Source organism: Lutra lutra, chromosome 17, assembly GCF_902655055.1.
Source record: "Lutra lutra chromosome 17, mLutLut1.2, whole genome shotgun sequence".
NCBI lineage: Eukaryota > Metazoa > Chordata > Mammalia > Carnivora > Mustelidae > Lutra > Lutra lutra.
Genome location: NC_062294.1, coordinates 10,795,272 through 10,822,429, shown reverse-complemented (window position 1 = coordinate 10,822,429; position 27,158 = coordinate 10,795,272). Strand labels below are relative to the sequence as shown.

At 37.7% G+C, this 27,158-nt stretch overlaps 1 protein-coding gene across 2 annotated transcripts in view; it reads left to right on the top strand.

The window, feature by feature from the left end:
- CNTNAP4 (contactin associated protein family member 4) overlaps window positions 1-27,158 on the top strand; it is a 249,365-nt gene that overhangs the window by 139,183 nt on the left and 83,024 nt on the right. For both annotated transcript variants that reach the window (XM_047712348.1, XM_047712349.1), the window contains exons 5-10: window positions 6,989-7,192; window positions 7,744-7,928; window positions 8,745-8,888; window positions 12,056-12,317; window positions 19,652-19,801; window positions 25,442-25,613. In XM_047712348.1, the coding sequence (XP_047568304.1) occupies window positions 6,989-7,192; window positions 7,744-7,928; window positions 8,745-8,888; window positions 12,056-12,317; window positions 19,652-19,801; window positions 25,442-25,613 (1,117 nt within the window). The remainder of the gene's footprint in view (window positions 1-6,988; window positions 7,193-7,743; window positions 7,929-8,744; window positions 8,889-12,055; window positions 12,318-19,651; window positions 19,802-25,441; window positions 25,614-27,158) is intronic.

Genomic DNA, 27,158 nt, shown 5'->3' with positions numbered 1-27,158 from the left:
AGTAAAGTCACCTTTTCTCTGTGGTTAGGTGCTGCCCTTGATCCCGTATCTTCTTCCTTTTTATTGTATTAATTTTGGTTGGTTTTAAACTTAAGAGTCCCTTAAATCATTCTGTGCTCCTTGATGCTACTATGCAAAAAATAGTACAACCCATTTCCTGTTGATTTCACAAGTGCTTGGCCTCTCCTCACCGTCTCTTCAAAACCCAGTTCAGTAATTTGCAGATCTCAAGTACCAATACATCCTGCTCTTGCTTTCATATTTCACCATGTAATAGTTTAACGGTGACTCAGTCTGATTTATGTTTCTTAGAAGTCAAAATTGGACATCTGTTTGTTTAGAAATTCACAGGTAGTAATTTTCAGATAAAGAAGTGATGTGCTCAGTACTGGAGACCAACTTCTTGTTTAGCACAGAAGAGTTTTGGTCCATTGTTCTTTCTCCACTTAAAGCAGGTTTTCTGTCTTTTATATTTTTGGGGTGCTTTCCACAGAATTAATAGAAGACACTCGTGTCTTTTTCAGGAACTCTTTCATGACCTTTAATAAAGTCAGGTTTATGTTTTTCAAGGATTTGTTTTCCAGCTCATGCATTTTCTATTCCAATTTGTCTCTTCCACGTTTCTTAGCCAACTGACCTCATCAGTGATGCGATGATTCACAGTTGAATTCACAGAACCAATTTCTCCCCCAAAACACCTTGCAGGGGCAAGCCGCCACCGCCTCCACAATTTTCTGCACATACCGTCTCCAGCGCAGATAAACATGCTCGTTTTCCATGGTACAGTTCAGCCTGCAACCAGGTTACTAATTTCCAGGGGAGAGGTTTCTTTAACCTTCTTGTCCTTTTGGTCAGATAATCCTCATGCTGTCATCTGCTCATCTGCCATTACTGTTACTTAGTCATCCACTTAGGGAAGAGGGGGAAGGCATCAGTTTTTCAGATAGCAACCTCACATTTTGCAGTCTCAAACTTCTGGAACAGGGGTAGGATGTAGGTGTGAGGGAGGGATGCCAAGTCAAGTGGCAGATACCACAATGAGGACTGTGTTTATGTGAAATATGCAGAGGTAGGGGAACTGTTTGCTGCTCACAGAGGCACATCTGCAATTTAGTTGACATCTTTCTCTGAGGCTGAGTGGATCGACTCCTGTACCTGCTAGAAATCATTCGGACCCGGCACGGAGGCAGAAAGCAAAGATCCAAGCACTGGCGTGAAAAATGTGCATCTTTCCCAATAGAATGGAAGCTCCTTGACAGAAAAAAAGGTGCTTTGGGTTTATGCATTCCTGTGCCTTCCATTGTTTACAGGGAGCTCGCCATAAATACATGCTTACAGAAAGGAGCAGAGAACACACATTTCAGCAATGCCACTTCGGACGCAACTCCCAGAAAGAAATTTAAGTATTTTGTATGGGAAAACTCTTCATTCCACGGGAGATTGTATTTCTGAATCATGCAAATAAAGCAGTCTCTCCCTCTTTCCTGGGGTTGCTGATAGGAGAGTGGGGCCTGCAGTCTTTGTGAGTCTCTCCTTTCCCTGTTGCCTGCTGTAAATGAGGAGATTTGAGATGGAGGTATTCACCAAGGAGGATTCAGGTCACTGACAATCGCCATGGTGAGTCAGCTCAGGCATTAGTTGACAGACAGAGAAAAAGCCACAGAACCCACAGATGGCTCAGAATCATTCTTGCTGCATAGCCTGGCCCGTGACATTGATAATTGAGCACTTCTCGTGCTCTTCAGAAATTCATTATTTTTTAAAGAATTTACTCTTTAAAATAAATACACCAGATGTATTTATTAAACTCTTTTTCCTGTGCCTCTTTGCCTGCCCAGTGTTCTAACAGGAAATAATAGTGTTAGCATTAGTAGTAGTTAATGTTCCTTGAGTTGTAGTTATCTGCTGGCAAGTCTTCCAAAAATTATACAGATACACATTCCTACAATAATCCTGTGAAGAATATACTATTATTATTCCCATGTTACAGAGAGGAAACAGGCAAAGGGGTTAAGTACCTTGTGTCTTAGAAGGAGTAATGCTTGGTTACCTTATATGACTCTTGTTACCTTATATGACAGAGATACTTCCAGGTTTGATTAAATTAAGGGTCTTGAGATAGGGAAAGTAGCCTGGATTACGCAGATGGGCCCAGTGTAATCACAAGGGTCTTTATGAGAAGGGGGTGAGAGCATCAGTCAGGGAAGGAGAGCAGAAACAAGGTGGGGGAGTTGAAGATGCTATGATAGGAGTCTTGCACATGAAGAAAGGAGTCATGAGCCAAGGAGTGTGCATGGTTTTTAAAAGCTAGGAAAGAGGAGGAAAGGGATTATCTTCCAGAGACTTCAGACAGAAAGCAGCTCCTGCCAGCACCTTGATTTTAGGACTTTGGAATTCCCAAACTAGAAGATAATAAATTTGTGTTGTTTCATGGGACCAAGTTTCTGGTCATTTGTTACATCAATAACCGGAAACTCATACGCTTGCCCAAGGTAGAGGGAAGATGTGAACCCACACAGACTGGTTGTCTTAACCTCTAAGCTACACTGTAATAAAACACGATTAAAAATGGTTCAGAAGGGGCACTTGGGTGGCTCAGCAGTTGAGTGTCTGTCTTTGGCTCAGGTCATAATCTCAGGGTCCTGGGATCAAGCCCCATGTCAGGCTCCTTGCTCGCGGGAGTTGGCGTCTGCTTCTCCCTCTGCCCCACCCCTGCTCTTGCTGTCTCTCTCTCAAATAAATAAATAAAATCTTTTAAAAAAAAATGGTTTAGATGGGGTGTAGCTGGAGGGGGATAAATGTGTCAGAACAATTTGCAACTAGTTACTAGAAAATTAGAGTTTATGTCCTCCCTGTGGTGAACAGGGCTTGACAGGGCCACATTATTAATATCTATAGTAATTCAATCATTAAAAATATAACCTCAGTTATAAGCCTACTAATGAACAGATTTACCATTAGAAACATAATTCTTTCAGTCAAGTAACATGTCTCCTCCTACATCTTTGGACTATAGGTCTTTTACTGTAACAAATTTTGTTAACTTCTGATTTCTAGCTTTTCTTAAAGTCAGTTTTCTAATATGTCTACTTTTCCTATCTATGTGTTTCAATTGTGTACCAAAGATTCTTTTTTTGAAAGTGACAAAGAGGGGCATAAGTGTGATTCTGTTAATTAAAACATGAATATTACTTTGGATGTTTACTTTAGTGTTTCTAAACAAATAAATATTGAGTTAAATTACTTTCCTTATTGGCCTACTCTCATCAAATCTTCATAAGTTAGTTTCAGTGTAAAGAAATACTGGTATGAATCATTTGAACTTTTCTTTTGTGAGAATGTATTTGCATTGATAGTGTTCTTTGTGGAATAGTGAAAATAAATTAGCCTTGAATGTTATTAGAGATGGCCGAAGTTGAAGTTGAAATTGAAATGTTGTTTACCCAGGGGCACCTGAGTGGCTCAGTGGGTTAAGTGTCTGCTTTCGGCTCAGGTCATGATCTCAGGGTCTGGGGACTGAACCCTGCTTTGGGCTCTCTGCTCAGCAGGGAACTTGCTTCCCCCCTTCCTTGCCTGCTGCTCTGCCTACACGTGATCTCTCTTTCTTTCTGTCAAATAAATAAATAGAATTAAAAAAAAAAAGAAATGTTGCTTCCCCATTGATGTGAAGCTCAAGTTGTACTTTGTAGGTAGTAATGTTGAAAGTAGATTTTTCAGAAGCAAAAAACCATGACTTAAATTCAAATACAGAATAAACACATATGAAAGGTGTATTTAATTAATTAAAAAAGGAATCAGAAGAATGGTAAAGCTAGTTGAAAGAAGATTCAAGAGACTGAGTATAGATAGGAATTCAAGAAAGAGTGTTGGATTATTATCACTATGTTGGGTACAGAAATAGTTAATGTCCAACAAGGCAATAAAACCGTAACTGTAGAGCCATTTGTATTTCTGCTGAGCGGAAACGATCTACAACTTAACATGTAATTTAACAAAGTCTAATCCTAATCTGTAATAAATGGTAAAATCTGACATTTATTAGTTCATATAGAATTAAATACTCTTTAGGTGAGTCTGTGAGGAAATTGTCCAATATAACATTGAAAGGATGTAAAGTTATTCCTTTGTATTATATCTACATTATATCTATTATATCTAGTATTATATCTAGTATTTCCAATTTTTCTTAACAGTGGGTAAGACCATTTTCAAGAGAAGGTACAAACCTCTCTCTCTTTCTCAAGACTTTTGGTCATATAATTCCAGATTTTTATATCATTAACTGTATGTGCCACAACACAGTGTTTTGTGATTATTGTTTAAAATTATATGCTTTTTGTATGTCAGATATGTTGTGTAGATAGCTTTTTATAACAATGACTTATATTAGACTCATTATAAGTGAGTTTTTTTTTATAAGTGAGGTTTTTATCTGAAGTAATACTGTAGGAATCCTGAATTTTTTTCTTTTATGAAAATTCTTGTATTTATGTTACACATATATATGTTGACATTTTCCTGTGCTGACATTGTACTCACATTCTGAATTATATTTAGCTTTTTTCCCTGAAGCTTTTGTTCACACACATGTGCAGTCTGTTTATTCTTCTCCTACTTAAACTACTTTCAGAACCATTTTCAAGACAAGCCCTGCTCACTCTTTTTCTTCTTCTGAGAGGTGAATTACTAACTCTCGCCGTATTTCTCAGCAACCTTCAGAGCTTCCATTCATGACAGTGGAGGAGAGAAAGTGTTGGGAGAATGCCTGGGTTTTGGGAACTAAATGTCCTAAGAGTAATTCTAAAAGTTTATGGGGGACATGAGTAGGACTTGAAGACCATGGGGAGTGGGAGGTTAGTGGTGAGGTTTCTAGATCAGAGAGCTGAGTTTCCCCAGCTACCTTAAGTAAAGAGACCCAGTCTTCGGTTAGGCTCCATCAACCCGTCATGGCTGCTCACTCCCCAAGCCACGTCCATCTTCATGGAATGTCAGCTCCATGAAGGCAGGAGCCATGCTGATATTGATTACTTTCTTCATCCCAGTATCTGTCCCAGGGCCTCGCAAACGATGCACTAAATACATACTTGTTGAATGAATGTCTCACATTACTGAGGTATTATCTGTGGACCAAGAAGATAATAGGTAAGAGTGAAGGAAAGGGGCAAGTGGCTTCAGTTTAAGAGATGCTTCAAGCATCAATCGCCTGATATGTTGTCCACTATCCTGTTTTTGCTGATAGAAATATTGAAACCACGAAAGCTTTAGGTGCCGTGAAGGGTGAATATATATGACCATTGTAATATGATAATAAAATAGCGTAAAAGAGACAAAAGAAATAGTATGCTGAAGTCACACAGGTTGAACCTTTACTGGAAAAAAAAAAAAATTCTCTTGGTAGCTAATTCCAAAAATAGACTTTATCTAAAATAAAATCATATGATGATGGTTGCCTTTAAGCGATACATTAACTCAGAGATAACTGCGTGGCTCTGAATGTGTCAACGTTTAAAGTCTGTCTTATTGGAATTTTTCTTAATTTATTGTAATCTAATAATCATAGAACACATTATTTGTATTTGACACAGAGTTATGTTTTTACCGTGCACATTCATTCAGCTATATAACAAGGAATAATTGTTCAGTTAACATTATTCTTTCTACAGAATGCAATGTTTATTCATGTGCATTTGGTGAATGAATTCTTTATAAGCACATTAACAAGATGTGGAAAAATCAAACCTCTGAATTTTCAAAAGATAGCTGCATAAAATAGTTGAAAAAAATTTCCGGGGGTGGTGAGTATAAATGGTTCACATTAAATATGATGGATAATCTGAATGAAATGTATATTTGGGCATACAAGTAGCTGTAATAATTTTATCAAATGAAACAAAATGAGTAAACTTTACTGTCATTTCATTGACTGGGAAGAGTCAGCTAACCAGTTGAAAAACAGCTTCATCGGGTTTCCCTAACCTCTTCATTTATTACATAAATGTACTCTCAAGGGTAATTGTCTTTAAAAAAAAAACAAAAACAAAACTTTGACTTGCGAAATGTAGAAAACACTGCTAGGCTTTCTGAGTATTATCAGTTCTATTTTGTGTCTGTTGTTCAGGATGCAACTGATTTTGACAGATGTGCTGTTACGTTACTGGTTTAACATGACATCTTTTTTCGGATGAACTGAATAAAAGTGATCTTGACAATGAGTAGATAAGACACCATCAGAAAGCTGAAAAAAACATGTCAGTGTCACAGTTTTGACACAGATGCAGCAGAACAGCCCTTATAATATCATTAAGTGAATGTCTTTGCAACGATGTCCTCTAGAAGACAGAATATAGCATCGTTCTTAAGTACTATTACTTAGCCACAAAAATAATAAGATAAAACAAAACACAAAGGTCAGCTTAATATATATTTGAGGTAGCATTTGATGAGTCTGATGTATATGTGGGTATTTTATGCAGATCTCTTACCTACAGCATGTTTGGGAGAATTTTGAGATGTCAAAACCATTTTTTCAGGAGCTAAAAACCATTTAACTTCTATACTTCAGGAACATCATTAAAATACTGATTGTGAAATATGCAAAGTGGTTTTAGGGATATTGATCATAACCTTTTCCTGATTTTCTTTTTTTTATTGAATGAAAAAAAAATAACTTTCAATAATAGAGAAAATTAAGAATACAGTTTAAGATGTATTTCTAGATCATGATTTTGTAAATAGGTTGGTAAAAGCTAGAATGGAATCAATCCCAGGCATCAAGAGGGAATTAGACATTGGAACTTTTATTTTCTCTTATGACTGGCTTGAACTGAATTATGCGTGTGTGTGTGCACAATGCACAATGCTTTATATATATCTGTGTATATGTATATCATATCATATATATATAATATACATATACACACACATTTAAGATGCTTTAATAAAAAGCATATATGTCCTTTAGAATGACTATTAATGTCTTTGTTCCTAGGATCAGAGGTGGTTGATCTTGATGGAAAAAGTTCCCTTCTCTACAGATTTGACCAAAACTCCCTGAGCCCAGTAAAGGATATTATTTCTTTGAAATTTAAAACTATGCAGAGTGATGGAATTCTGCTCCACCGGGAAGGGCAAAACGGAGATCACATCACACTGGAATTAAGAAGAGGAAGGCTCTTTTTACTTATTAATTCAGGTAAAGTTATTTGGTGAAGTACTTGAAAAATCTGGCCATTTGGATATCACTTTAGTAACTTTATATTTTTATAGCTTCTCTTTTAACAGTTAAGGTGCCTTATTTCCATATTAGAGGGCTTATATGTATACCAATATTGTACTTTCATGTACAAATGGCTCATATTTTGCAAATTGTACAAGACCCTCATTTGATATTTTTTACAAAGTACCAAGAGAACTACATAGCTCTTTTCAAACATCATGAAGAAAGGGATGGGTCATTGAAAAATACTGAGGTAGTAAAAATAATGAGGTTGTTGCAAAGATAAAATTTACATGGCCAATGAGCATGTGATGGGAAATACTAATAAAAAGAATTAACAATAGAAGAAATTACAACAGGGTTGAGAGGATATTATATTCAAACTTCAGGTGGATCCATACTAGTGTCTTTGTGGAATGCGAGGAAGGAGATGGCAATTGTAACGAGAGATGCTGGTCCACGAGGGGAAACTTATTTTTTTTTTTAAGACTGGGAATCATGGTGCTGTTACTGTTTTCTCTTCTCAGGTGAAGCCAGACTGCCCTCAGCGCACACGCTCATCAATCTCACCCTGGGCAGCCTGATGGACGATCAGCACTGGCACTCCGTGCTCCTCCAGCGCGTGGGCAGACAAGTCAACTTTACAGTAGATGAGCACAGGCACCGTTTCCACGCCCAGGGAGAGTTCAGTTACCTGGACCTTGATTATGAGGTGTGATAGTTATGTTTCAATAAATACAGATTTTTACAACGTATATGTTGGGGAGTCATGCAAAAGAAAATACACCGTAGGGAGCACCCCTCCCCTCTTTCAGAGGAAATCCAAGTCCTGGAGAAGTGTTTCCCAAGGTGACCTGACTCACAAGAGCAGACTTGGGCAGATACTCCTGATGCTTCATCTTCCTGACGATATGTTAATCTACTCTCACAGAGAGAGATTTTCTTTTTTATCTGAAATGTGTAGTCACAGATTATCACATGTAGGAAATCTCCAGGAGATCGTATAAGTGAATATAGAATGTGTTGCATGTTTTTTTTTGTTTGTTTGTTTTTGTTTTGTGTGTGTGTGTGTGCTGTAGGGCATCCTTGAGCAGTGAAGATTTATGGAGACGTTGGAGTAATGAATAGATTATCAATTGATTAAAATGTGCAAATTACCAATATGTGCCGGAAATGTAGATAAAACAAAATGCCATTATAACCAGTTATGTTATTAAACAGAGCTTTACCATGGAGATAAAGCTGCCTTTTGATTCATCAACCAATAAACATCAAATCCAGATATGATTAGTAACTTGTAAGAATAATCAAGCTCTCGTGTAAATGAAAACTGAATGCATGTAAATTTGTTTTCAAATCTGCATTTTAATTTAAAAAAATATCCATATGAAATTAGCAACATGGCAGTGTAGTGATGAAAAATTGATTAATCTGTGGTGATTAAAGCTATAGCTGCTAATCATAATTATTTAAGCAGATTATCAGAAAATCACTAAACAATATTATTGATGCCATTTTTCTTTCTAAGATCAGCTTTGGAGGGATTCCAGCACCTGGAAAATCAGTATCATTCCCCCATAAGAATTTTCATGGGTGTCTAGAAAACCTCTTTTATAATGGAGTAGATATCATTGATTTGGCCAAGCGACAAAAACCGGAGATCATCGCTAAGGTAAGAGAATCCTCATGTAAATGAATGAGTGAGACTATGTTACTTTTCCACACAATAAAACTGCTCCATTTTTGGATTCCCACTTGATACTATGTTTTAGAGATTACTCTTTTAAAAATTTTCTCTGCCTGGCAATATGCATAGAAAGGATTAATCCCATCTAAAGAAATTATAATGCACAGGCCAGGATTATTTTTATTTTTATATGAAGTAAAGCATTTTTTCTTTTTACAGTTGGTAATTTAATTATGCGATGTTATTTCTCCAGGGGACTAATTTCTTTGCTGTGTAACTTCCTTAATAAGATATTCCCTGACAAACTCCCTAAATAAGCATACCAAGTTCCTGGAATTAGTTAACATCCATGTATATTAGAGAGGCATTTGAAAACCTGTATTCTGCCATGGTCATTCATAACAAATAAAAGAAACGAATAGGCTGTTACAACACTGCATCTGCCAGTCTGTCCCAATAGCAGTGTTGGTCAGGGTGCATTATATTCTAATTCTGTGGAAATGCAGCAGATTTTAAATATGACTGTACTGGTCGGGGTTCAGTCAGGGAAGCAGCACCAGTATGAGTTTTATGAACAAGGGATCTATTTTAGGACTTGGATCTTAACAGTTGTCAGAGGAACTGGAATGTGGAGGGCAGCTGTCAGGAAGAAGAGACAGAGCAGAGTGAAGGAGAGCCAGGACAAACTGGAACAGACCAGCTTCTCTGTGATCATCTTTCACTGTGTTTTGTCATAGGAAAAAAAATCCTTTGGAAGGAAATGGCTGGCATCTCACTTTTGACTCAAATACCACAGACGCTTCATTTTGGGCTAACTCTTCACCAGAACCAGGCATGGAAGGGGACTCTGGGAAACATGGTTTCCAGTTTAACCATGATAGAAAAGCCGACACACAGATCCATTTAAATACATTTCTTTAATTGTTCAAAATTGAGGATGTATCCATGTAAGCTCGTGCTGTGTCAGCCAATACCAGAGCATATCGTGGGAATATTTACTGTTTACCAAATATTTTATTCCTGATTCTCTGTGTGTGAATTGGTAGTATTTATGGGAGCATACCATCCAGAAAGATTTTTAGTTATTTTTTTATAAAAGGGAATATGATTTAAAAGGAAAATAAAAATACTGTAGATAGATGTGTATGTTTCATCGGCAAAGGAGTTTCCAGAAACTGCTCGTGCAGCTAACACCCACTTTTCACAGGCAAGAGGATTTGCCGTTTGCAGGGTATAAGGTAGCTGTCCAAATGCAGCATCAGCCCAAACTGCAGCTGGTAAAATGTTTCCAGTTTTACGAGGTTTGTTGGTTTCTAATTGCCTTTACATTATGGGTCAGTGTAGTTTACTCTCCCGCTTTTGTTATTTAATTCATCGGGACAATATATTTGTCCACAAGGAAAGCTAATTCGCTTTTAACAGAATCACAGTATAGCCAAATATTTTTGTTTATCCAAGACCAATGGTTTAATTCCAATGTGTATCCTTCTAGGTAAAGTCGATTTCACTGACTTTTCAAATCTGTATTTGGAAAAAATGTTAAAGATTACTTTTAGGAAAAATAAATACATTTATTGTCATTTCTGTAGCCTGTTATTTCTAAATAATTCAGACCTTAAGGTTTTTTAAATCCTTAAATATCTATCTATTTTACTGTATGAGCAGAATAATTTATATATATATATGTAGTATTTTAATGAAAATTTATACAATTCTAAGGTATCTTGAAGATCTATTATAAAACCATTAGATGAGAAATAATATATGTTAATCTGATGATACAGGCATAATGATAAGAAAAGGCCAAAAATGTTTTAAAAATAAAGAAATGTTGGGATGTCTTGCTGGCTCATCTTGATCTTAGGGTTTTGAGTTCAAGCCCCATGTTAAGTGTAGAGATTACTTAAAAATAAAATCTTTTAAAAAATAAAGGAATGTAAGGAATGCATTACGCATTGAGTGTCTAGTGTAAAACATAAAAGGAAAAATGTGCTAAGGATATAAACAGACCATTCTGAGGAAAGCTGGTCCAAAAGAGCCACAAACTCATGAAAAATGCTCAGATTCACTGTTGGTCAGGTAAATGCAAGATAAATAAAAATGATCTATCGTGTTGCCATTTTGTCATTGAACTTGTGCAGATTTAAAAGATCTATAATACCTATTCCTGCCAAGGATGTGAGGACAAGGATATTCTTGTATATTGCCAGTGGAAATGTGGAGTACTTTAACTTCTTTTTGGAAAAGAAGCTGGAAATATTTATTAAAACATATAGGTATAAATAGTTCTGTATTTAGAACCCTCTTCTGTAGAACTGAAAATATACATAGGAGCATGGGGAGTTATTTATTATAGCATTATGGGAGAGGCAAAACCTGGAAACAAAGGATAAGCATATTAACAGGAAAACGACTGAGTAAAAGTTGGAATATTCACATAATAGAATATTATGCAGTCAACAAAAAGAAGGAATTAGATGTATGCCAGATAGCTCAAAAGGATTTCCATAAGGTATTTTTTAAGTTCTAAACATTTAGCTCCTATTTTTGTAAAATAAATAATACTTAATGTGCGGGTATATTGTCAACATATATCTTAAGTGTGTGCTTATGTACATATAACTGAACATAAAACTGAAACTATATATACATATATTACATGTAAATAAGAGATCCAATGGGAAAAGAGAAAAATATGAAAAAATACAGAAGGAAAAACAGTAGCTCATTAATATTGGGTACATTATGGGGTGGATTAGAACCAAAGGCATCAAAGGATGAAGGAGAAAAGGATTTCACCCAGAGCCCAGGGAATGGAAAGCCAAGGAAAGATAAAAAACAAAAATTGGCTTAAATAAATTTTATTGACTTCAGTGGCATTGAGTTAGATGCCTTTATAGAAGCGGAGAGCTGGGGGAAAATGGATTTCACCAAGAACCCAGGGAAAGAGTTGCCTGACCATCCTATCACAGGAGATGAAGAATCTTTCAGCTATACGGCAAGGATTTGAATCTTCATGTTGTTAGCAATTTGTTGTTGTTTTAAACCAAGGATAATTTGGGATCGATAAACAGCCTTTGTGAATACTCCCATTTCTATTACTAAAATGATGTGAGCCATTCTTAAAGCTTTTTCTTTTGCTTTCTTCCCAGGGCAATGTGTCGTTTTCCTGTTCACAATCACAGTCTGTGCCTGTGACTTTTCTCAGCCCTAAGAGTTACTTAGCCCTGCCAGGCTTTTCCAGGGAGGACGAGCTTTCGGCCATGTTTCAAATTCGAACCTGGAATAAGGCAGGACTTCTGCTATTCAGCGAACTTCACCTGGTTTCAGGGGGTCTCCTCCTCTTTCTTAATGATGGAAAACTTAGGCTGAATCTCTACCAGCCAGGAAAATTACCCAGTGACATCACAGCAGGTAATAAGTGTGTTCCTGCAGGCAAAGCATATGGGTTTGAAAGATTTCATTATCTCTCAGACCCTTTTCCATAAGATTTTATGCATAACCAAAAATCAGTATTTGTTTAATAAATGGATACTTGAGTTAATAAGATTATCAGTGCTCTGCCTTACAGGACCTTGATTCCAATTTCCTTTTAAATATGGCTTCGACACTAGCAGTTTTTATTAACCAAACGATAGTTACGGGGGAATAGAAGTGTCCTTTCATGACCCTCTTCTCTTGCCCACTCCAGATAAGTGACTATATTCTGAGGAAAAGTGTTTTGGGAAAAAATGTGAAGGACTTTGAGATGGACCCAAAAGTTTACTGGGCATCTTCAATGGAAGAGTAGGCTCTGTCTAACATAGCTATTAGCCTTATCTGCTCTGTGATTGAAAGCGAGAGGTCTTTCTTGGATCTGGATCTCTATTTCTAGATTTGTGTGTGATATGACTTCATTTGCTGATGTATGCTGTACAGAGTTGGATATATTTGGGGAGGATGGAAAGATTCATGTGAAGTTCTCCATTTGGGCACCAAATAGGATTCTCTCCACTTCCAGGCAATATGGTATCATAATGATTTGAAGTAATATAATTAAGGAGACTGTATGAGTATCTGGAAAATTAATGTCTAATTTAGGTCAGTGCTTTGGGTGATAGATATTTTTGTCTCTTCATTAAAATTATATAGTTCTTGACAAGGGATCTCCATCACATTTTCATATATGTGGAATAACACCCAAGCCAAGCAACTAGAGTTCACATTGGGGTAAATTGCTACATCAGTTCAATAAATGATCTTTAAAAAAAAATTAAAGATGCCATTGTAGTACTCCTTTATATTAACTATGACCAAATTAATAGAATATGACTGAGAGAGGAAAAACCAGGTAGATTACAGTCAGAAACTAAATATAGGAAGAACAAGTATACAAATGGATGCATAAATGCATAGTCTTTATGTATCTTTTTGTTGTTCAGCATATCACTGCAGTTTAAATGTGGGAGCTGAAAGTTCAATATTAATTATAATTTTTAACAGCCACTATGTTGTGACTTTTTAATGTAATGCTCAAAATGTGGTAGATTTGCACGCTTGACAAAAGGAAATAAATTAATCAGTGCCATATGAATAATTAATAGGCTCCCTAAAACGAGGGCCTAAAACTGTAAGCTTGTCATTAATGTGTAGTTTATTGTGATTTATTTGACATCCTAAGAAGTGGTTATATTCATAGCCTTCTTTCAAAATCTTAAAGAAACTGCTTCAGTACAGTGTTACTATAGTGCGCCCCATGAAGTCAGTCCGTTTCTAAACACATTACAGGCAGGAATATTTATTAAATTACTAGGCATAGGTCTGTATAGAATACTCTGAATGATTTAAAAATCTCTAAATTAATGTTTAAGTTCACATATAATATAACCCATTATGGCATCAGAGGACTCAGTGTGACTGTTTCCACAGCTTAATAACAAGGAGTCTTGACTATGGATGAATGCCAAGTTAGGAAAAATCGTTATACTTCAGATTATACAAGTAGGCCTTGACTTACCAACTCCCCCACTCCCATTCTTTCAGTTTCTTGAAAAATATTAATTTTGGCCAATTTCAGTGAGGCAAGCACCTTTTGCACTTGAAAATATAGTGTGTAAATGGTACTAGGTGGGTGGGTCATTGGTTTTCTTCTTGGGGGAAGGCTTTCACATGTACAATGTTCAAGAATTAAGTCCTTTGTCAGAATGTATTATAATGACTGCTTAAAGGGAATCAAATACTTATTGACGGGTTTGTATATTATGTCAAAGCTTTGCATTCTGTAAGGGTGGCTCAATTTTTCTTAGCTCCTGAAGATACAAATCACTAATCTTACATGTTTTAAAAGATCATAATTTTTCTATCTTTTGCAGTGGAATAAAAATGAAATTGTGTTGAGAAAGAACAGAATTGTCTAATCTTTGAATTAGCAGGATAAATTTTTTTTTTAAGATTTTATTTATTTATTTGACAGAGAGAGATCACAAGTAGATGGAGAGGCAGGCAGAGAGAGAGAGAGGGAAGCAGGATCTCCGCTGAGCAGAGAACCTGATGTGGGACTCCATCCCAGGACCCTGGGATCATGACCTGAGCCGAAAGCAGAGGCTTTAACCCACTGAGCCACCCAGGCGCCCAGCAGGATAAATTTTTAATGTAATACACAGTTTGGCAAATTGTCACTTGGAATTCTTTGAAAATACTGTGTCAGCCTATATAACTTTTGAAATATTAAAGATACTAGTCTGAATAATGAAAGATATTAGCAGTATTACAAAATTCTTCATGACACAAAATATTTCTAGTATTTGTCGCTTTTATAGATGTCAAAACAAAAATCGTTCAGACGGCATCAAGGACCCTACAAACAGCGTGCTTATATTTTCCTATTTAAAGCAAACTCATTATTGTAGGATTTGAGATTTCTGCTATGGTTTAGCATTTCTGCTTCTGCTTTTGCCTATGAAAATCAGGCCTATAAACCGGCTTCTTGCTCTTATGAGCAAGGCCTGGTGATGTGGGGTTGCAGAATAAGAGATATTTCTGGCATTTTTCATTTACTAGACCTTTGATTCTTGTGGCCCCGGCAGAAGAGCAGCCCTCTTGATTTGCCTAACCCGGGAGAAGCCTTGTTTTATCCACCTTCTTCCCTTTCATTGTTAGCATACCCCTACCTTTCAGATTGTAAACCTGTCACTCCCGGAAACTCCCTCTTTCTTCTGAAGTGATTGGCACCAGTGATCTCCATATTTCCATCTTGACAAGAGCCATCTGGTTGTCTGGAACTTTAGTTATGGTTAGTGACTATAGTTAATGGATATAGGAATTTCTGACACTGTTTCAGAGCACTTAAAGCTATTTAAGAACAAGAAAAACCTTTAAGTTGCTCCTTGAGCAAGAGCCTACGTATTACCACCTTTGCACCTTTGCAAAGAACCTACCCTGTACAGCGGGCTTTTTATCTTTATAAAATCTTATTTCATGGATGCCCATAGCAGTCTTGTGAGACAGTGATAGTGGCTAAGCTGTCACAGTTTCTTTGTAGCAATTTAGGGTTGGTACCAGAAGATTGTGTACAAGGAACAGATGTAAGTCATTTTCCTCCTTCTGTATTTTGTGTTTATGTGGTTGGACCTAATTAGGGGAGAAAAAGAGAGGGAGGAAGAGAGAGAGAGAAAGGAGGAGGATGGGAAGAGGAAGGGAAAAGGAAAGAGAGGAAGAGAGTTCTGGTAAACAGTCGTGTTCTCCCCAACTACATATAATTGCCAACACTTCTATTTATTTTTCTATTCTTTCATTATTCCATTTAGAGCTGTCAATGCTTTCCACCAAAAGTCCAAAGAGAATGTACCTGTAATTGAATGAGTTGGGTTTATTGATTATCGCGGCAAGGAGAACACACACCCTGGGGAGCCATGGGCGTGTCTTAATATAGGGTGTTAAGAATGATTTATTGGAAGATTTTGGGTTGTTAGCTTATTTGCGGGGAGATTTCGAGGAAATGGAAAATTCCTCTGGATTAAATGCTGCTAGGAAGTGAGGCTTAGCAACTGTGTGATGAGGTGTCTTTATAAATCTTCTCTAGGATGGAGGAATGAAATAAGGCCAAAGCTGTAATTGGTAATTGGTATAAAAATAAATAAATAAAATCGGTTGTCATTCATATTATCCAGAAGATGAAGTTTGGTATTTTTGTGGTTTTCTCAGTAGCCTGTTATTGTCTGGGCTTACACAAGATTATAAAGTCATCTTGACTTTCTTTCTTTTCTTTTTCTTTTTCTCTTTCTTTTTTTTTTTTTCTTTTTGGTCCAATTGCATTGTCATCACAGAGTTGCCTTGATTAATGTTGGTTTCTATGAGATTGTGCTCAGTGGGAGAACACCAAGGCCTAGCCCGGTGTGCCTACCAAAGTCCCATACCACCAAGGCTTTGTTCAGAATGCCAGGCTACTTGCTCACTATTTGGGGGCTGCTTTTCACTTTCTCAAATTTAATTATTTATAACAGCAAAAAAATAAAGGGACTGCTTGTCCTGCAGGCAGAGAAGAGTATGGGTTTTGGAATCCGCTTACCAGCTGGACAGTACCGTGGATAATTTGTTCTTACTTGAGCCTCATTTTCCCCATATTTAAAATGAGCATAATACTAACAGTGTTGAAGATTAAATGTACATTGCATGTAAAGCACACAGTACTTTTTATGAAATCCATAAAAACTGTTATTTTTTTTATTATACGCACAACAGGCCCCTCCCCCAGATTCAAAACTTAGGAGGGGTGGGAGCAGTCCTCGAATAAGCATTTACTTACCTAACATTACGAACAAGAAAAAGTACAAATTCTGTGATTATTCTCCTTCCCTTCTTTCACAGTGATGTGGTCTTTTAAGGGGCTCCCTCTCATCAGACCTAAAAGCGGGAAGGAGTTGTACACTTAAAAAAAAACAGAACCTAATTTTAAAATGACCCTTTTATTATGTCATTTAAGAGAAAGAAACTCGTGGGACTTTTCATGGTTTCATTTACATAATAAATCCCACTGATGGGTAACAAGTCTCCCTCTCAGAAGTCAGTGGTGTCTGTTGTAAACGAGGCTTGGGAAGAGCTTTCCAGTGGCTCCCCTACAAACAGTGCACAACTTCACTATGTGCTAGCTGGTGAGGTGGGTGACTTCACTGGGTCAGATGACAGAGCCAGAGCCGCTGTCCTAGCAGTCTTTTGGTCTTAATCTAAACTGCCTTCTGTATTGACGGAAGAAATTCCCGAGCTTTGACTTTAACCCCGCAGTCTGCATCACCCAGCAGATACCTGGAGCACAGCTACTCAAAGTTTGGTCCCTGCATTAACACCTATTCAGTGAAATATTTGTTTCCAAGAGGAGCATAAAACTCGGCGTTAAGTTCTAAGAACCTGTCAGAGCAATAAGATCTTGCCATGCCATCCAAACACATGGACGCTGAGCTTGTATTTTTGGTCTTCTTTAATTTTTACTAACTAACTTGCCCTCAATTTTATGAAATTATCTGCTCTAGGCCAGGAAAGAAAGTTTATCAACACACACAGTTTGAGAAGCATGGTCCTGGACCGGTAAAAAGCCTAAGATAAGATAACAGAAGCAAAGTGATGTTTACAGGCGTGTCCAGTCTTCAAGAGAGCCAATAGGAGGGCGTGGCCGTGCATGGTGGCGGAGGGAAGGTGGGAGGTGTCTTTGCATGTGACGCAAAGCTCAGTACAAGGACTTTCACTCTAAATGTATCCTCTTAAAGGAAGCTCTAGATGACAAATCTGGGGCATTTGATCTATTTTAGTCCGATCTCATACCGTCAGGGATTACGTAACTCTTCAGTCGTCTATTTCCAGAGCGCGCTCTTAGAAAATGTGTCTAAAAGTATCTAACCTACATTTTTCATTTTTCAGTTTTCAGGTCTTTCTCATTATCTTTCACAAACCGAGCCAGTTGGGTCTTTGTAAATCTTTTTTGCTTCCTGGATGTAGTATAAAAATGAGCTTCAGTGCCCAGGATGGAATTTGCGTTATACTAAATAAATCCAGAGCAAAGAGCTTAATCGCTTAAGAGAGCTTCTACACATTTTCTGTCTGAAAGCCTGTGGTCAAAAATGGCTGGGGAAGTAAAGAAATTGTACATTGTACATAATATCAGAAAAGAGGCCATGACCTTTGGGTTTAATATTTATTAAATATTTAATATTTATTTTAGTTTACTAATTTGATACACAAAATCATAGAGCATTGGGTATTCAATGGATATAAACCTTACTGGTAAATCCACAATAGAGATGCTTAGCTTCCACCTGTCTGCTGATACTCAAACACAGAGCCTTTGTACTTAATTCCCTTTAAGAAGGAAAGGGCTAAACCATCTCATGGGTTCATCGAACTAGAGCTGCCATGGGAGGGATGAGAGATTGTTTTTTAGAGGTGAAGAGAATACTTTGATTTTTGATTAATGCAATTTTTGGTTATAGAATCTTGAAAAATCCAGGGAAAATATAAAAGTGAATAAAAACCACAATTTTCCATTATGCAAAAATTACTGTTTCTGTACAGGGATATTTCCTTTCAGCTCTTCCCCATATTTATACAAAAATGTAGGACTGTCATTAGATTTGTATATATATAGTTGATTCTCATTATTTGCATTAGTTATGTTGTGTAAAGTCATCATGAACATTGAATTAGCAAATATTGAATGGTATTGAATGGTTACCACTCCTAGGGGAGTTATAGGGTTAGGTTCCTGTGACCTTCTGATCACAACATTTTTGTTAACCAGTCAATAAATAACCTTGCTCTCTATGTCATTGTGTCAAGATACCTTATTTAATATGTGTTGTTGATCCATTAACATTGAACTTGTGACCAGCTGCACTATAACTAATGCCTGAGTGAAGTTCATATAACGTGTGTATTTTCTCTGAGAGGCACCATTATAGCCTTCTTGCATTTAGAAACACCAAACGGTACTTCATCACTACGCCTGGGGTCTTTTAAATGGCAGAATCACTAACCAAAAGCCCAAAGATGTGGGAAATGTGTTTACCTATGAGAGCCATAACAAGCATTTGCGTGTTTAACCTCCGCTGGAAACACATGTGTCGGTCAACTCTATTCATTGCTCTGTGCGTTTTAGTGAATGATTCCAAAGATGCCCTGAGTATTGATTTTGGGGTTAAAAATAAATTATGGTGAGTATGTGAATTTGCAAATACGGAATCTATACACCATGAGGATCGACTATGTAAATGTGGTTTCACACACTGCTTTAATTTTTAAGTTCATATTATATGGGAAGTTCTTCAGTATTCATTACAGTAATTTTTTGTAATGATTGACTTGATATATGTTGCTAAATATATAATATTATAAAAGATGACTACACAAAATGTAAAAAAGCAGATACATCATTTTATTGGGTCTAACCTAGAATTCTGGAAAATATGCTTTTCCTAAAGCCCTCCCTGTAAAAGATAAATTACATGATGGAAGCTAAAAACTGTCCATGCCAAATAATTGAAAGATTTTTAACCACTTAGGACTTTGCCCAAAGTTGGGGATTCTGTGCTTTTTATTGAGGCCCTAAGAAAGGAATAACGCACCATTTTCCACAAGAGGGTACCCACTTGCCTCCTTTTCCTGTCTTTCTGTATCCTTTTATTAATATACTGAGTGCTACAGGCAATGTGTACTTTGCTTCTGACTGCTTATACTGTTCACTGTTGAGAGAGATCTCTTTTAACTGGTTTTGTCTCCCCCAGGTGTTGGATTAAATGACGGGCAGTGGCATTCCATCTCCTTATCTGCCAAACGGAATCACTTGAGTGTGGCCGTAGATGGCCAAGTGGCCTCTGCCACTTCTTCCCTGGGGCCCGAACAGATTTATTCAGGTGGTACCTATTATTTCGGAGGTAAGAGAAGGAGTCAGGCCATACGGGCAATTGACCCATATTTGCAATTACTCCCTTTGTCTTGGAGATGTCATCATGTTTTAACCAATTCAATAGTATGGAATAATTTCTCACTTTCTTTGAATGTGGAAATGTTGAGTGAATCAAGATGACCAACTATGACCTAAGATGCATTTCTTAGAGGCGGATCGACTTATGTTTACAGTTTTGACAATGAGAATGATTGCAAATAGACAACCCTCTTCCATTCTTACTTTCCAACTTTGTTATATTTTCCTAGTGTTAAATGGTTCTTATATGGTTTTTTCAGATTTTATGGGCTGATTTTATTGCAGTATTGTCCTGCACATGGCTCTTAGCTCCTCTGGAGCATCCTTATTGCTTTCCTACTGCCCAATGCAGAAGGGCAATATTATGCCAATGGCAAATAATCTAACCTAATTAGCCATAGAAACCTCTGTTCATTGCTCAGTAATAATGCACTGATACATTTGATGAAATTAGGGCATCAACCTTCAACACCAGGCCATCTCTCCAACAGAACAAAAACAAATGAAGCATTTACCTGCCCTGGATGTTTGAACTAAAAGCGTGGAAAAGAAAACCTTGGAAATGGAAATAAATCTCTACCACTGGAAAATTAAAATAAAATGTGATTTGCCATTAGAAAGGCAAAGTTGTAAAACTGGTAGTAGTAAGACTTATTTCTAATCATGATTTGGTGGGTTTCTTATTGCTGTTATTTTGAATTTTAATAGTCACCTCTGTGTAGAATCACTTTTGAATTTGGTGGCAGTAGCCCAATCTTTATTGTTCATCAGTACAATACAGATTTCTTCTAAGAATTGAGAGTAAGCACACAGACCGTGCATTAGTCATCCAATACTAAGAACAAACAAACAATTTCTGGGCTACCCAGGGAGGGGTCCATGTCGTAACTGATGTCTGGAGCCCTCGATGTCCTGCAAATGAGGGAGGAGGATGTCCTCAAAGTCCTCGCAGCAGGAACCCACTTGGGTGGCACCAACCCTGACTTCCAAATGGAACAACAGTCCATCTGCAGAAGCCACTTCATGACTCTGAGGAGGAACTGGGAGAAGCTTCTGCGGGCAGCTCCTGCCACTCCTGCCGTTGAACACGTGGCTGATGTCAGTGTCCTCTCATCCAGGTATCCTGGCCAGCGCGCTGGGCTGAAGTCTGCTGCTGCCACTGGGGCAACTCCTACTCCCGGCCCCTTCACTCCTGGAACGTCCACTAACCAAAGGGAGGCAGCCTTCTGGGAGCTAGACTGCTAGTGGTGACCTATCCCCGGGCTGACCACCAGCCGCTCACAGGGGCGTTCACCTGCCCGCCACCGTTCTGTGGAGCACAGGGCTCTCCTCCGTGCTCTGTGGACAGCTCTATCCCGTGCAAGAACATGGGAGCTCTCCCCGTGGGTCCGAGGTGGCGGATGCTGGCCGGGGGTGTTGTGCGCATGCGTGGCCCCATTTCCCGTGACCACCCGGGCGAGGCGTGCGTGGTTCCTTCTCCTCCGGAGTTGCCGCGGGCTTGACTAGCCGGCGCGCACGGCGCCTGAAAAGCGGTGACCAAGGAGGGCTGGCCCCTCAGCCTCGGCCTGACGTCGCAGGCGGCTCTGACCGCGGGCAGGCGCCCTCCGTGCCTGTTTCCTGCTGAAGGCGGGAGCGCCCAGCCGCACCCTGAGCACTGGGCTGCGGTCCCCGCGGCTCCGGCCACTGAACGCGTGCGAACGACACCTGAGGGGTCTCGAGCTGCTCTTCCACACAGGCAAGCAAAATGGAAATGAGGTCGAGGGAAAATAGACAGTTTCTTAAAAACAAACAAACAAACAAACAAAGGAAACCCCTGCCAAATCCATTGCTGTGAATGGCAGCACAGCGGCAAGACGTTCAAAGATGTAGTCGTCTCCTTTCCTGAGGTTTGTTCATTTCCGAACCGAGTTCTTTATTAAACCTCATGGAATAGATGGTTGATTTTAAGGCAATCCATAGGAACGCATTCCTTTAATAAATGGTAAGATATGGGGAGCAAATTAAGAGCTTTCACTTCAAAGGAAAAGATTTAGAAGCACTAAAAGGTTTTAAAAACAGGCATATTGTTAAATGTGAAGAAAAAAGACTAGATAAAATGAATAGACTGGATAAAAGTATAAATCAAGGAAATAGAATCCTCGTTCTTAAAGTATTTCGCATCCCTCGTGTTCATATTTAACGATGCCTACCCATTTTTTGCAGAAAATGTTTATTGCTGTTATTCATTCTGTTATATTTTATGGTGAAATGTATCGTATGTGCACGCTGTAGTTTTGCTTGTTTTTATTATGGTAAAAATGATATACACTATTTTATCTAAATAAACTTTTAATCTTCGAATAGTTTTACACTTATGAAAAAGTTGCAAAGATCGAGAGTTCCCATATTCCCTGTACCCGGTGTCCTTGGAAGTTCACCTCTTACATTATGTGCCTTTTAAAGGGTACTAATTAGAATACTATGCATATCTACATGTGTATTTCCCAGCCTAGAAATATAGTATTATCAACATTCATTTGCCCCTCCAGGGTCCTATCTCTTCATCTCCCCAAGTAAACTCTGTCTTGAATTTGGGGTTTATTCTCCCTCTCCTGTTCTTTATAATTTGGCATCTCTTAAGGTGTCTCTGAGTTCCTAACCAATATACTGTGGAAGCTTCCATAAGGACTTAAAAAAAAAGAAATCGGCATCCCAGGTTTACTTAGGTATCTCTGTTTAATCAATCATCTCAATTGGTGTTCTTCAGTTGAACATTTTGGACATGAGATTCTACTGATCAAAGAGCATACGCCCTGCACATTCTAGGGCAACCTAACATTTCCAGGGTGGGAACAGGAGGCAAAAGAAAGCAGGAGGCCTTCTGCCCTACTCCTTTCTTCTCTTCCTGGACTTGTGGTCCAGATACTGGTAGAAGAGGTCCATCCTTCTGGAAGCCCACTTAGGGCTTTGGGCTGGCAATTCTGGATTCGGGGAGTAGACTGGAGGAGAGTGGGATGACCAACTCTTTCCAGTTTTATCGCTGGATGCTGTGAGTCCCAAGGAAAATTGTCCCAGCTGTTGGCCCTAGAAGACCTTCTGCTCTGTGTGCATGAGAGCCTCCTCTAGTACTAGGATCCATATTATCTAGGTGGAAGGTTCTTCTTAAGTTTTTAGTTCTTCAGCTGGTTTATCTTCAAGTAAATAAATATACAGTGTTCTGAGATACTTCCCTTCACTTCTTTTCCCCAACTCTCTCAATTCAGCTGCTGCTTTCCAGTGATCTTATCAGCCTATAGTTGGCGTAACCTGGCTTCAGTCTCTTCCACCAACCTGCATTGTCCCTGTGTTCTAGGCCGGTCTTCATAGTGATAGTCATGTTGGCGGAGGGGGCTGTTCAGAAATCACAGCAGTCCACGTACACCATGTCATCCTCCATTATCCGTCCATTTTCCAAAAGCAGCTTCTCCCTCCAGCTGAGGGCCTTTCAAAACCTCGGACTGCATTGTGGTGCATGGTGCTCAGCTTGTGTCATTTATAAATTCTAAATTTTAAGAATGTGTTTTCCAGATTGTGGGCAGGTAAACACCTAATTCCGGCAGTATTCCCCCATGTGATCTTTGTGCTCTTGATAACACCCTGGGCAGTGCAGACCAGAGGCACTAGACCTTGTGCAGAATTCTCACACCTCCACTTGGGCAAAGCAAACATTCTCCATCCATGAAGTCAAGCCAACATCTTACTTCTGGTGCGGTGACACCGAGTGATAATTTATCTGTCATCCTTAGAGGTGCTTCATATGCTGACTGCCTCCAGTAATGGATCCACTCATTAACTCAGCATTAAGTATTCCCCAGAAATCTTCATGTTTTAGAACTTCCATCTCGAACGGCTTCAGTGCTGAACTTCTCTCTGCCATTGCAATCTATTAACTTGTGGTTGCCTGTTATCGTAGACTAATGAGACGAACCTGGCTTGAACCCTTCTTTATTCCTAAAATCTCTTGCTTATTAAACATTGTAGGTGGGAATATGAAGTGTCTAATGGTATGACGATGTGCTTTCTGTAAAGTTCCGTAATCTTTGTCACTGCATTTGCTTAGTTTTATTCCCTACAGGCATATTGCACAATTTATTTTATTCTGAAATGGTTTGAAATGTGTCAGGAAACACTACCTGGAGGAAAGGAGATTAGCAGAGCTGTTTATATTCCTGGCATATTGTAGTCGCCCCCAAACGTTACTGAACTATTATCCTCTCAGTTTTGACTTTAACATTCTTAATTGGTTAATAAGTCATCTAGAAAACATATCGAGGTTATGATAACCATATCCTACACCACAGAAGAATTTTAAGCACTGAAAATGTGTGTCATACCATGTACAGTAGATTGATACTCCAAGAGCTCTTATCACCTTTTCTTGATATATCAAATTTGAAACTTCGAAGTCTCCCTTGGTTAAAATATGATATTCCAGTGTACCTGATAACCATTTTTAAGTATGAATCCTGGCCTTTACTTACCATGTTAATGTGGTTTTTTAGGAAAGCAAGCATTAAGGAGAAGTATTGTCAGTCACAATAGGTATAATTAGGAAAGAGTGTGGATTATATAGGTGGAAGAAAAAGAATGTGGATTGCGTAGGAATTAGGAAGTTGCTGATTCATTTCTTATTCTTCAAACTGTAATAGTGCTTGACAACCATAACAGCAGAGAAAGATTAATGAAAAATACATAAGTATAATATATGTGTTCATACTCCATAAAATTATTTATTTCACTTGGCTAGAGAAACACTTAGAACGTCATTAAACCCCAGAGAATAATGGTTAATAATATAGTTCTTTATTACTGAAATAATTAGAAACAGGTCTTAGATAAGTGTTAGGAAAAAATCAATATAAATGGAACATTCTTTTATGAGGCAAAGAATAAATAAAACCACAGTGAAATGTTTTTGACATTAAGTCATTATGATTTATTAAAATGCATGTGTGTATGGCTCTTATATGCATATGAAAATAAAGTATTTAATTAAATCATTGGTAATTTTATTCCAAGTCAACACAGCTCCTTTCCCAAATAGTTAGCTTTAAATAACAAGGTATTTCTCTGTTACTGATTTATCTTTTCTTATCTGAAGTGCACATTTTCAATCTTTATTCCCTTTTTTGCTTCCCAAAAGACTTCCTGTGTTTAAGTTTAATATGTCATTTATATAATGATAATATAGTATATAGGATATATAATTATAACATAATTATTATATATATATCATTAATACAAAGTATTTCTCTTTATTACCATAGGGTTCACATGAAATACTATTATAATAATTGTCATATTTATAATTATTTATAAATATAATGAGATATAATTATAGATCTCATGCAAACCTTATGGTAATAAAGAGAAATACTTCGTATGAACTGCAGTATGTCATTTAGATCACACTAATGTTGACTGCGACGTGCTCTTCTTCCCACTTTTAATTTTGAGAAATTAACCAAGTACCTCTTTCTTTTCTTTTTTTATAATGAGGTCATCTGTGATACTGAATCCTGATTCATTATGATATATCCTGACTTACTTTGTCTTGTTTTGTTTTGGTCAGGTTGCCCTGACAACAGCTTCGGATCCAAATGTAAAAATCCAGTGGGTGGATTTCAGGGGTGTATGAGACTCATTTCTATCGGTAACAAGGTGGTAGATCTGATTTCAGTTCAGCAGGGGTCCGTTGGAAACTTCAGTGACCTTCAGATAGACTCATGTGGAATCACTGACAGGTAAGGGCAATCTCATTTCTTTACCTTGACCTGTCCATTTTCAGACTTTTGACAGCATATTAAAATTTATATTTAAAATGAATATGTTCTTAAACTTCTCTTTTCTGCCATCATCTGTTCCACGGGAAATGGATGACATTCACATTAGAAATAAGATGCTTTAAGAAAAGAAAAGAAAAGAAAAGAAGGGGCGCCTGGGTGGCTCAGTGGGTTAAAGCCTCTGCCTTCAGCTCAGGTCATGATCCCAGGGTCTTGGGATCGAGCCCCGCATCGGGCTCTCTGCTCTGCAGGGAACCTGCTTCCTCCTCCCCGTCTGCCTGCCTCTCTGACTACTTGTGATTTGTCTCTCTCTCTCTCTGTCAAATAAATAATAAATAAAATCTTTAAAAAAGAAAAAAAATACACTTTTAGTTTTATGCTTCATATTTCCAGGGATAAAATTTAGATGGAAGACATGACCATGTTATTGATACGTACATATGCTATCAACTTACGAAAGGTAATGTTGATGCTGTTATAATTTTAGATGGGTGTAAATGTATCAAAAATATATCATTAAACGCAGTAAATTAGTACAGTCTAACCGTAGTATTGGTCACCACGTACCAATAAGTCAGAGATGGATGGAGCCAGTTATCAAAGTGTCTTTTGCTTCTCTGACAGCTGAGTAATATTTTCAGAAGCATAGCAATTTAACGGGTTGCTGTGCTCCTAATGTGTACCTTTAACAACCCATTACTATCTTCTCTGCAGGGAAAATAAAAAGAGCCTCTCCTCTGGAAAAGTCTGGAGCTGCAGTATTGATCAAGGTGTAAGGATGACCCAGTAGTTTCTATTAGAAGTCCAGTACAGGGCATGATAATGCAAGATTTGGAAGTTAGTTGTAGAGGACAAGTGACATTTAAAATAATAATTGATAGTTAATAATTAGAAAAGTATTTTTAGGCATGGGCATATTAGCCAAGTAATCTTGCCAGTCATGCTTTAATATCAAGGGTGTTAATTTTAATTCTTGAGTTCAATGGAGTGTCATAGCCATTATAGATAAAAAATTTAAGCAATGTTGTGACAGACTTAACCCCTACCCTGTAGTAGTGCTCAGTATATATTTTGAATGAATATAAATTCTGAGCTGTAAAAATAACTTTTTATTTGTATGAGACATTTTACCAATATAAACACACATCTATTATATGTAATATTATATATTATATATATTATATCTGATAGACCATTAGTCTATCAGTTCCTGGGGATCCTATTTTGAACACTAATAGATACTGTGTTGTGTGTAGGAAAAAGTAATTTTAATCTCATTTAGCAAAGGATTAGAAGGCCTTACTTTCCTTTTTATGAATACGCATTTGTTTATTTAACCCGATTTGTAGATAAAAATAATCTTTCTACAATGAAAGATGATATGTAAAGGAAGGATTTAGACTATAAACCTCAGTTGGCTCGATTTGGGGACTAAAGGACAGTGACCTTCTTCAAAGTTACATCCACACCAGCTCTAGAACCTAAATCCCAATTTGGGAAAGGGCA